Source organism: Esox lucius, chromosome 8 (assembly GCF_011004845.1).
Source record: "Esox lucius isolate fEsoLuc1 chromosome 8, fEsoLuc1.pri, whole genome shotgun sequence".
Taxonomy (NCBI): domain Eukaryota; kingdom Metazoa; phylum Chordata; class Actinopteri; order Esociformes; family Esocidae; genus Esox; species Esox lucius.
In genome coordinates, this window is record NC_047576.1 from 2,969,881 (window position 1) to 2,982,904 (window position 13,024).

Consider the following 13,024-nt stretch of genomic DNA (forward strand, 5'->3'; position numbering starts at 1 on the left):
ATTGGGGCCTGCACTGATGCAAGAAACCGTGTGGTTTCTATTATAAGTTAAAAAATTCCACATCAATACCCTTCAAGTATTGATGTTTTTTTTTCTACAAGAGACCACTTCTGGAACGGAGGAGAATGATTACTTGGCTTGCTTCTGTGAACAGAAAAACTGTCATATTTCAGCTCAATGAATAGGCTAGGATTTTCTACAGACAACAGACGGCAAACACTTAAGCACATACACTTGCTTGATTTCAAAAGAGAACGAAGGCAAGTCATGGCAGCAGACAGAGAAGACGGGGGTGAGGGGTGTAGCATCCCGGCAACTCCAAGTACCAGAGGCATTGAGAAGATTATGCAGGTCAGCTGAACATCATGAGACATTATTTAGTCTCAACATGCCATGTACTCTTATCATACCCGCCCGACACAACTAGAAGAGGACTGGCCACTGACAGACAGCCTCCCTGGTCAGTGTGCAACCACATCTTAGTTCTTTGGTGTTTTAAGCAGTGTATCTGTAAGCACTTTGTCAAATGCTGAAAACTGACTTTATGAAATACATTTCACTGATTGACACAAAAAGGTTATGTACGCTTATAGTTCTTCCGGCACAGCCAGAAGACTGGCAAAAACTCAGTCCGGCTCCATTCTAGATTTCGTTCTGGTTTCCAAACCTACTAAAAACCTTTTTCCTTGCCACCATGTATTAATATATTGTTGTTGCTGGCTCTTTTGGATTTTAAGCTAGGTACCTGCATAAGCACTTTGTGAAAACCGCTAACGTAAAAGGGCTTTATAAAAGTAAATGTGATTAACTGATTAATATCTCAGTAATAGAATAGGTCTAACATCCCTTCTGCTAGTGTTATCAATATTATCAGAATAGGTCTGTCACACCAGATACGGAACGGTATCAGTCTTACCTCCCATAGGTAGATGGCCTCAGCGATGCCTGCCACCAGGTACAGGCCATTGGGGGAAGAAGTCAGGCATGTGACAACCCCAGGGCACACAATCTTCTGCTGCAGCTGATCCTGAAGACGAAAAATAAACAAATATGGTTGATGCCTGCTGGCCTTCATCAGAATCAGTCATGTAGATTGAATATAGCATGAACATAGCTAATACTTCCTTTAAATATATTAAATCCATTACTTTATTCCAGCGACCAAGTATTAACACAAAACAATGTTCACTTCATTTCCACAGATAAAGAAAATAGCATTTTAGAATTTAAACGTGACTCTCGTCTTGTTCCCCCACTTGAACAGAATAGCGTATTTTACAAAGAAAAGCTGAGTAATGTTATACATAATTGCACTTAATTAATAAAGTGTAATTTAGGAATTAGGACTTATCATTAGGTTACGTGCTAGTCAGAACGTCACCCCTACTCCATTGGAGTAAAATGGCTGGTGTTCCTTGGATAATGTTAGACATGGCACAGAGATTTCTCAAACAACCATGACTGAGCGATACGTCACTGGTCTTCAATTCATGACTTGAAAGACAACGTGTTATGTCCACTGGACTCTTCCCAGTGCTTGTATTTGTTTCACTCTCTGCCAACTCTTGTGAGGGGTTCCTTCCCCTGTCCATCATCATCATCGGTTTGTGCCTGTGCCCCTGTGGTCCAATCAGAGGCCACTCCCCCTAATTACATGCACCTGTACCTGTTGAGGGCTAATCGCTCCACACTTCCCAGAGTTTAAAAACCAACCGTTGTCCTTGGTCTCTGGCTCTCTTGTCCTGCTGATGTGTTAGAGCAACTTGGAGCCCATCCGATTTTTGATACACTCACTCAACCAACTAATCATTTACACACTTAGCTAGGGATGGGAAAACAAGACTGTCTGAACCATTGAGGCTCGTTTTGAAAAAGCTCTTCATTGCTCAAAACTTTCCAACACAGTGAGCAGCAGGCACATCTGCTGGACAAAATGTAATATGACATGTATGATTAAGACATATTTAACCTGGAGCTGTACATATTTTTGTGGGGTTCGCAGCCACCAGCCCTTTCCTCAGTCGTTATCGGTGCATTCAAAGTAAAGACAAAAAAGAAATTAATAATAAAGACCATTGAAAAGGCTAAGCTCAAAAAAAGAGGAATATGTTGACGAAGAAAGGCTGACATTTTGGGTTCAACAGAATCATCATTCCCACAACGGGAAGAATTGAACCTGTGACGATGTGAACAGTTGTCTGGAATAGTATGGTTGTGCCACAGTGTTAGACATGTTGATTTGGTATTTGGTCATTTGAGCACTGTGGGGTACTGCGTTCTGGTTTGAAAAGAACTTGGTCAAACAAAACTTTGGGTGTCATCACATGATTATGTCCCTTTGAAGCTGTAAAGTTGTGACAACGTCTTCATTCAGTCCCACACCTCCTTCCTTCGTCTCGTTTCCTGTGTAACACCGGTATTCTTTCCCTCAGTTGTGTGTGTTATTACTTTTCTTTACTTGAATTTTGTAAAGCATCATTTGGTCCTTCAAAAGCGCTCCATTAGAAAATTGTATTGTTGTTATAATTAAAAGGTGCCAGTAATTTAAACCAAATATTAATAAAAAGATGCCTAACCAGGGATTCAAACCTGTAACCGCTACATGCCAAAATAAGTTTCAGATGTACTGTCAGCCACCTTGCATCTAAGCCGCCACGTACTGAAGCTTCAAGAATGAATAACAATATTAACATTCGGATGTACCTGTGTAGACCTTTTAAGCCACGATAGATTGCAGAGGGCCTGGACACAGATCATAGGCATTGTAGTTTGGCAATGTGTATAACGACTACAATACAAAAACATTACAGTTCCAGCCAATGAGTACACAACTCCTGTACTCACATTGAATGTTCAAACATTGTGTGTATATTTGTAACTGAAGGCCACACTTTCTCCATTGCTCTCTAATACACTTTCCTAATACCCTTTCCAAGAACCTGGCAAAGCAACACTCTTAATAATAAACTGGTCGACTTCACAAATTACCTAATATTTTTTATGACTCTCAAATAACTAGCTAACCAACACTAAATGAATCTCTTGTACAACTCTCAAATAAATGTTCTATGACTACTATCAAATAAGCTCAATTATAGAATCTCTTGACTAACTTGCGCTTTCAAATACTAATTTCCATTCTCAAACTCCTACTGATAGCCCTGAAAATTGGCCAGATTTCATTAACCTTCTATGCACTCAGTTTCAAAACAGAAAACCGCAGAGGTTGGAACTCAAAGGTGATTTTGTGACATCCGAAGGGTCGAACATCATTGGTCACTCAGTGTTGTACATTGAAACAAGCTTCTAGTACGCTGCATCGAAACAGTAGAGCTCAGAAAACTGAAAAGTGCTGAGGAGCTTCGGTTTCATTCGTCTTATCCCTACACTTAGTGAAGAGTGTTTGTCCTGTGTTCCATGTGAGTATGTAGTACATGTCTCTGTTACTGCCACCCTATTGTGTTTATTGGCATTTAACATCCTTGTTGTTTTGTCTGTCTAACCCATTTGTATTTACTTGTTTGTCATTTGTGACTTTTCATTGTTTATCCCTGGGGGAAGGGGAGTGCATTTGGCAAGCCGCCCATGGGCCTACATTCTACACACACTCAGCCCCTTTACAACAGTGTGTCATAGTCCCCCCCCCCCCCCAAGGGGTGCATTAGAACAGTGTCATAGTCGCCCCCCCCCCCCAGGGGTGCATTACAACAGTGTCATAGTCCCCCCCCCCCCAAGGGGTGCATTACAACAGTGTCATAGTCCCCCCCCCCCAAGGGGTGCGTTACAACAGTGTGTCATAGTCCCCCCCCCAAGGGGTGCGTTACAACAGTGTGTCATAGTCCCCCCCCAAGGGGTGCGTTACAACAGTGTCATAGCCCCCCCCCCCCCCCCCCCCAAGGGGTGCGTTACAACAGTGTGTCATAGTCCCCCCCCCCCCAAGGGGTGCGTTACAACAGTGTGTCATAGTCTCTCTCCCCCCCCCCCCCCCCCAAGGGGTGCGTTACAACAGTGTGTCATAGTTGTTGTTGTTTGAACCTCAGGATTATTCACTCAAATTGAAGAGTTTAAAAGCAGTCAACATTTGAGTGTTCACTCCCAGATTCATCCAAACCTGCTGTTTTGCCCAACGGGGACTCAGAAGTGAATAATGACTGGACTAATTAGCTTTTAAGTAGGTTGATGTCTTCAGACACTTCATTTACCCCAATAATGTTATGATTGAGGAAAAACATGAACCAATCTGGGATAAGGATGAGTGAGAAAGTTGCTACAATAGAATGATAAATGGATTTATTTTCCCCACGGGAAAATTTTGTTTGCGGCAGAGTAAACATGAAACACGTGAACAAACGTAAAAAAAAGTACAATTTGTGCGAGATCCATGACTCATCTGTAATCTGCCCTACATACAGCTGCTCAGTACACTATATAAAGTAATCTGTAGGCCAGCACGCTCCTGCTAATGGGGTATGTTTTAAACATTGGCCATAACAATGTGACATTTGAAAGTAGTTAACGAGCCATCATCCACAGAAGACTTCACCAGCAAAACTACAGGCATTACAGAGCAATGAGCAAACCACCAGCTAGCCTCAAAAAAAAGGATGGACCGGTCACACATCACCACAAAGCACCTAAAAGAACTGTTCCGGAAAACAATAGTGGACCAAGACAAGCGATAGCTTAAGGAAAGTGGAAAGAAAAAGTAACAGTCCAGAAACACCATTTGGTGAAAATTAGCTGAAATGGCTGCTATGGTTCAGGCATGTATAGTCAGGCTGCCACTGGAACAGGCTCAGTTGTTTTAATTGTGAAACTGCTGAATTGCATAGAAACATCGTTTAAAAATGCCAATAAATTCATTGGCCGGTGCAACATCACATGGCAAGACAGGACCCCGAACTACACAGGAAGTAGGGAGTTTATCAGGACCAAAATCTGGAAAGGTCTCGAAAATCCAGGCACACAATATTAAATTCAGGAGCTCAATTAAATTATTCAGGTAGAATTAAAATTGTTTCTAGTGCCGACAATTAACAGCAATACCTAAGAGCAAAAAAGTCTGTGGGTTTCCAAACTTTTTATGTATAACAGACAATGTTGTAAACAATGTTTGACAGTAGGCTATTCACTAATTTCCACAACAAACAATATAGGCCTGGGATTAGCCAATCCAGGTGAAAATCAATTGGCTAACAGTATTGAAGTCAGAAAAGGGGTCATTGAATTGGAGTAATTGCCTCAGCCGCGGCCTCCAATGCAAATGTACTGCTGTGGCATAGGTTTGAGTCTGAAAAATACATGATGTCTTACGGTCGGGTGTGCACAATGGGTTATTCTCATGGTTATTTTGCCTTTAAACATGCTCCATCACTTCAAAGATGATATTTGACTAGTGGTGGTTGCAGTTAGCTGCTTGTAATGAGTGCGAAGCAACTAACATCAAGTTATAAAATTCCGACTAGGTACAAATATTTTTAAGGAAAGGTTCCAACGTTCTTCCAAGTTTTAAAACCCATGGGTTTTTAGAATGATCCAACCCATTCTTAAATGCAGTAATACACCTGATTCGATTAGTTATTGAGATATGTTGGTATTGTGTAAAAATAAATGCCTGTTTGTGATTCAAAATTAGGAAAAGGTTTGAAGAACACAAACTAGTTGACGTTACTGGATAATGACATTCCATCTGTCATCCTTATACTTAAATACTTGTCATCTCTGTAATACAGCAAAATGCACCATCAACCCATAATCGTTAACATATACGCGGTACATAGAATCGTTTCACGTGTAATAACGTTAGCCAGCTACCTTGCTGAACCAGTTAGCCATACTATACGTAAAAAAACTAAGCATTTCAAATAAAATAAAAAATCCTCCAGCGGTTGTTTGACTACCAAGACAGTAGTAGTACTACTCTGGCATCCCGCGCTAGCACACAGCTAGCTAGTTACCTTTCTTTGGATTTCCCACACGTTGATGAAGTTTTTCCCGAGTTGGGCTCCGAGGATGTACTCGCCATTCAAAACGGTGAGGGCCCTCGGAGAACTATTGCCACCACGATAGGACAAAAGATTTGTACCAGAATGGAGTTCTATAACAGCACAGTTCCATAATTGGCCTGCCGAATCAGCGCACACAATTATTTCCATAGGGGCTGACATCTTGGAAATGCGCGCGTGTTGTTTTGGAAATTAACGTCATCAAGGCTTGCGCAACTACGTCATCCTGATCTTAGCAATGGATTATGGGATATGTATGTTCATTACCGTTTCACTTTTTAACTGCCTACTTGAATATGCCTACTACAATGAGAAAGTGGATTTACTTTATTAGGTAGGCTATCGGTCGCTTTGATTCCAAGATCTGTATACAATATGCACCGTTTAGGGAGGGAGGTGTCACCACAAATATTGGCTGCATGTTTTCAGATTTTTATAAAAACTTTCTATTAATCCAAAAGTCGGCTTAACTTTTAATGACGTTTAGTAATGTATCGGGTGGTACCCCATAAAAGCGCTTATACAACTTTCTGTATGAGGAAAAATCGTGGCAATGGATATCTTTGACAGGATTTATAAATCTTTTCATACATTGATATGATTTAGATTTTTCAGACAATTTAATATTTCTTTCTCACTTTTCACAAATATTTTCACCACGTTCATCCAATAATTTTTCTTACATCATTAACATGTATTTTTATTGGGGCTTCATTTTCATTTAAACATATCCATTCTCCTTCCATTATCTTGGTTCAATACTGATATAGCTACTTATTCATATAAATTAATATAATTGTTTAATTAATTCATCCATCTTGGGTTTTGGATGATTATTACTATAGCCAAAATAATAAGTCAACTAATGGCACAGTAAAGATTTTAATCATTATTTCCTTCATCGAGACCCGATGTGTGATTTGAGTGTTCCCTTCATTTTTTTGAGCAGTGTATTTTAGAGCATAGAAAACCATACCACTGACACTTAACGCACACAAGTGGTGAATCGTGGCAATTGGACCAATTATTAAAATATCAATGTAATCATTGTATCGACAAGAATAAGAAATTAATCACAGTATTCATTTACTTGAATCGCCTGACATATAATCCAGCAATTTTTTATTAAGTCCTGTATGAATCAAACAGGCCGCAGGCAGCGTAGGCTAGTATGGGGTAGTGGAGTTGGAGAGAGACTTGCTTAAATGCGGTAAAGCACAGAGCAGATTAAATTAATCACTCTTATTTCGGCGTTGCATGTTAAAGCTTTCTGTTGAGCTCTTTGCAGGTGGCCTATTTCAAAAGCACATTGTAGGCTAAATTATTGTGCTTCTTCTCAAATAGCCTAATTCAAAAGCCAATGGTAGATTCAATAATTACAGAAGTACATTTAGATTGATTAAATTCTGTTTAAAAAATGTATGAAAAGATTTTTAGCGTAGCAGGAAAACTGAGTGTTGTGTGCCCGGAGGGATGAAGAGATGGATGTGGAGCTTCAATTCAGGGGAGCTTGGCGACCTCCGTTGATGCAGAATTGATTTGTTACCCTTCCCCAGATCTGTGTACAACGCAATCCTGTCTGGTGGCTTGGTTGTTGCTCTGACATACACTAGGATTTTATATAGGCAGATATGTGTCCAACGAATAGATTTTTACCAGTTTGACTCCAGTGAAGTTGTGGAAACATCTCAGTGATGATCACTGGAAACAGGATGTACCTGAGCTCATTTCATGTCTTAGCAAAGGGTCTGAATAATTATGTTAATGTGATCTTTTTTAATACATTTTAAAATGTCTAAAAACTTGCTCTTCCTTCCATTATGGCATATTGTTCTTAGATTGAGAATTCCAATAATGTTGCAATGTAACAAAATGTGGAAAAAGTGAAGAGGTCTAAATACTTTGAATGCACTGTTTAAGGATTCTGAATGCACTGTATAAGGATTCTGAATGCACTGTTTAAGGATTCTGAATGCACTGTATAAGGATTCTGAATGCACTGTTTAAGGATTCTGAATGCACTGTATAAGGATTCTGAATGCACTGTATAAGGATTCTGAATGCACTGTATAAGGATTCTGAATGCACTGTTTAAGGATTCTGAATGCACTGTATAAGGATTCTGAATGCACTGTATAAGGATTCTGAATGCACTGTTTAAGGATTCTGAATGCACTGTTTAAGGATTCTGAATGCACTGTATAAGGATTCTGAATGCACTGTATAAGGATTCTGAATGCACTGTATAAGGATTCTGAATGCACTGTATAAGGATTCTGAATGCACTGGGGCAGGTTCTCCAGTCAGTGGGCTATTGACCACCCAGGCCACGCGCCTTGTCTTCTTGCTGTTTACTGGGTTGTCATCCCACCTGAGACTGTAGAAAATGATGGAAAGGTTTAGGATAGAGAGAGAGATGCATGAAAAATGGGTCTTTCACTCCACACCATTTCTGAGCAGCGACGTGTTTAGGTACAGGTGACATGGGCAGCAGCCCAGGGGGGGCACGAAGCGCCAGCACAAACATTTTGGAATGGCGACATTTGCGTGATCGGTTTTCTAGCAAGCAAGTACATTTATATAGCACAGTTCATACACAGAAGCAATTCAATGTGCTTTACGAAGAAAAATGTAAAAATACAATAGAACAAAAACAAATACCAAAATAAAAACATACATCAAATAGGCAATTCAATGTGCTTTACATAGAACCAAAGAAAATTGAAATAGAATAAAAACTCAGCTGGTAGATTCCATAGTAGATGAGGAAGCTATGTAACTGTAAAGCTGCAAGGCTAATAGTGTGGTTGAGTTTAAGTGCTCAGTCAAGTTTTCTTTTACATGAATATAAAAATGTCTATGTTTGGGGGACGTCTAAGGTCTTCTGATAGTTTATTCCAATTGTATGGAGCATAACTTCAAAATGCAGCTGTGCCATATTTAGTTTGCACTCTGGGCTCTACTAGCTGACCTGAGTTCATGGACCTAAGAGCCCTGCTTGGTTTATAATCTTCAAACATATCAGAAATGTATTCGGGGGCCTAAACCATTAAGTGATTTATAGACTACAATTACCACTTAAAAATCTATTCTGTAATTGACTGGAAGCCAGAGCAAAGAGTTGCTCTGCAAGGTTTTACTCTCTTCCCTTAGCTTGCTAACTCTCTGACCTGTAAGTGCCTCTCCACGTCTTTCTCATCAACAACTAACTTCTGGAGTTTGTTGACCTGGTGCCATGAAGCCTTGGCACGGCCTGGTGGCGTAGTCCAGGAGACCTGTGGTTCCCGGTTCTGATCACAGCCCTCTGGTCCTCTGTGATGTCCTGACTGGGAGAAGCCCGGTAAGTGTCAGATGGGCCTTGGAGGTACAAACTCCTCATAGGGAGGTGTAGAGAGTTGGGATATGTGCATTGGAATTCTTATGCAATGTTAACCCCTGCTACCCCTTTATTATCCACCAGGGTGTCTGGATTCCTGAGGAGCCCCTTTTGTCAATAGTGCTGCATATCCACGTGGTTTGTTTTTTATACTTTTTCCTGTCACACGTGACGTTTCCGGTTAGGACTGCAATATAAGTATTTCCCAGCTGGGTCACAACATTTGTGCAGTTCGACACTAAGAACGTCTTTGTTTACCTAGCAGTGGATACCGTCACTTGGGACTTCATGCGCCATGAACAGTCACCATGCAATTGGGCAGAGCTTGAACAATTCTGTAAAGGAAGAAAGGGCAAATACGTTTTGGTGTGAGACGTATTCAAACTCGTGGCTGTAATTCAAGCAAAAGATGATTCCACCTAGTATTAACTCAGGGGGGTGTTCACCTATCCACATAGGGTATTTTACAGTTTTAGTTTGAATTCTGTTTCAGACTTTTTTAGAATTACATTTTCACTTTAATATTGTGGGTTACTGTGTGTGTATATAAAACTGGAAAAAGTCTGATTTGATGTGTTTTCATTCCAGGCTGTAAGGCAACAAAAGGTGAACATTTTGAAAGTAGGTGGTGACTTTCAATACCCATTGTATAAATATTCATACTGTTTTACCATAATGTTGGCTACGTCCAATGTGATCCAAAATCAATACGTGAAAAAAAACAGGCTTGGATATGCCTCGAGTAAAGCTGAGGTAAAAACACTTTTATTTATAAAGCTGAGGTAAAAACACAGGTTATTTAATTTAAAAACTAGAGCCTATGTGGAAATAGTAAAGAAAATTCTAACTGACCTTTTGGAAGTCACATCTGGGTAATAGCTCTGTACAATGGTAGTTGGGTTGACAAACAAGAATTTTAGGATCCTCCATAGTCTCCAATTTGTTCACATCTAAAAGTAGTTGGGTATATTTTTTTCACATTATGTGGCTTCACTCAACAAGTAAAGCATGTGCAGCTCAAACACCTCAAATTCTGACCAAAATCAATCCACAGGAGGGACCATGCGCTAAAGGCCCACATATACCTCGGTTGCATGAGTCACTGAAAGGTTTGTCTCACTTGCATACTGCTAATATTTCACTTTTAAAAGAGAGCAGGTAGAGAGCTAGTATTACTCCAGGACAATGGGATCAGTCACGAAAGAAAGCTAGAAAATGTACGCAATCCACACACAAATGGAAACCCTGCATCATCTTTCAAGTGGAACTTTTAAATTCACCTTAAACCATCCTGGTTTTTTTCGCACTTCCTGCGCAACCAGGATGTTTTTGTTAGAACACACACACTGGAGGGGGGGCCATGGAGTACCCAGGCAACTGTCCAACAAGATGGAGTTGCTGGAGAATGACGAGTCAAGGCTGCCCTCTCCAACGTCCACCCGTTTCCCCCTGACAGAAGACAATTTTGCGCCTACCTCAGCCAAACCTGGCGCAGTTGTACGGCATGGCTGTGACTACTGTACCACTTGGGGGACGTGCCTACAACATTTTATGGTCAGCTTAAACTGCTTAGATTATCCTTCACTAAAATGTAATATATAAAAAATATGTCACGAAAATGAAATAATACAGATGAACTGCTTCAAGTGTAAGCACAGCTAGTATCTCACCAGCAACTCATTTGATATTCCTCATATTAAATGTTGAAGCTAGAGGAGGGTTGGGGAAACTTTTATTAATCTTACATACCACGGCCAACAAATAAATTCCACACCACAGTGGCGCAGAACTCTGAATGATTAATGTGCCTTGCGTAAAGACCAAGTTCCTCCAGGTTACAGCCATACATATACAGTGCCAGTAGAATATCACCATGCATTTAAATTGAGATTTTTCTCCCCCAGTTATCTGGGCACCATTCACTGCGTCATGCCATCCAGTTCCTAAATACCCAACAGTGGGACATCTATTTGCTCACATTTGAAGCAGAACAAGTTATCAGGCCTCCTTACCACGCCTGGAATTAAAACATAACCCTCTCCACTTCATAGGACCTCCTGAAGACGGGATTCCGACTTCACAGCAGACCAAATGGCTCCCGTCAATAATCCAAATGTTATGAAAGATGTTTTGAAATGAAGGGTATTGTTAATAAAAACACCAAAAGAAAGATTACACTCTCAAGAAAACCTGAGATTGCTGGCAAACATGTGTACATCTGTGCTTTCTGTAAAATAGAGATGAGTGTGTTGTTTACCTGTGTTGTTTACCTGTGTTGTTTACCTGTGTTGTTTACCTGTCAATGCCGCCGTTGAGCAAGTCCTGTTGTCGTGCCATAGTTTTCATGCCAATGTGAGATGTTCTTAGTGGCCGCGCAACAAGACGTTTTCCCTTTTTGCTCTGATTACACACCATATATCACTCCAGGGCACTCTAAGTGAGACATCGTCTTAGACCTCAGTGGCCTTGGGGAGAAAGGTTCCAGAACGTTCTCCTCCCGTTCCCCACAGAACCATGGGAAGGTAGAAGCTTGTTTACACCATAAAAACAATGGGGTTTCTTCGCAAATCTGGCCTCAAGTTTCATTAATCTAAAAAACATGATGATAGTGTGAAACACCTCTAAGCCAAAGGTGTCAAGCAGGTTCTACAGAAGGCCAAGTGCCTGCAGGGTTTCATGGTTACCCTGTACTTGATTGATTAATTAGGTCAGCTAGGGTCCCCCCACCTGGTTGTACAGGTTTTAATTGGGCACTTGAAAGCCTGACTTCCTCCACCCAGTGCAAGCAAGATTGCCATCAGCTGTGTTGTTAACGCTGCCAGACGATGTGACAATCTCTTCCAGTGTCTGGGAGCAAGCTTTCTGTGCTGCATAATTATTCTGTCTCTACTGCATCTGCCCACAGCCAATACCATCTTGAGCACCAATATCATGTGTGTGTGTGTGTGTGTGAGAGTGTGTGTGTGTGTATATGTCTGTGCTTGTTTGTTTATATGTGTGTGTGTCTGTGTGTATGTCTGTACTTATATGTTTGTATGTGTGTATGTCTGTGCTTGCATGTTCGTATGTGTGTGTGTGTACTGTGTGCATGTGTGTGTGTGTGTGTGTGTGTACTGTGTGCATTGCAAGAGGTCCAGGTAATCCGGGATGGTATTCGGGAGTTGGATTTAGCTGCCCCCCTCCTCCCCAGAACTAGTAGTACGCCGTTCGGTTGTCTCGTCTGGCATCATTTTAGAAGGTTGATGTGGCCCACTTGTTCCTTATGGCTTCTGACTCTTCAGAGGGCCCCCTCCTCCGAGCCGGCGGACGTTAAGGGATACCCTGATCAGTGAGGACGGTGCCGGCTGGGGAGGACCATGTGAGAGAACAGCCGGAACACTAAATATTTAACTCCTACCCAATACAAGGCACCCCGCTTGGTAGCGCCGGGAGGATAAAGCTTACCTGGGAGGTCGATTGGGTTTGTCTTCGGTGATCTTGACCATTCGCAGCGTTGTTGCTATGAATTTGAATCAAACCTGCCTCTTTCCCTGAGGTTTGGAATGATGTGTGGGTGATCAGTGCGCTGGTCACATTTGTGTTCACACGCTGGCGTTGCCTTTTACGTAGTGCATTCATTAATCACCCTATCTAACAGTGAACT

At 41.2% G+C, this 13,024-nt stretch overlaps 1 protein-coding gene across 1 annotated transcript in view; it reads right to left on the minus strand.

The window, feature by feature from the left end:
* The window catches only part of wdr18 (WD repeat domain 18), a 67,863-nt gene extending 61,668 nt beyond the window's left edge, over positions 1–6,195 (minus strand). The window contains exons 1-2 of the mRNA XM_029121596.2: positions 5,958–6,195; positions 917–1,027 (exon numbers count right to left, since the gene is read on the minus strand). Coding sequence (XP_028977429.2) covers positions 917–1,027; positions 5,958–6,167 — 321 coding nt within the window. The 5' untranslated portion in view covers positions 6,168–6,195. The remainder of the gene's footprint in view (positions 1–916; positions 1,028–5,957) is intronic.
* Positions 6,196–13,024: the final 6,829 nt, after the last annotated feature.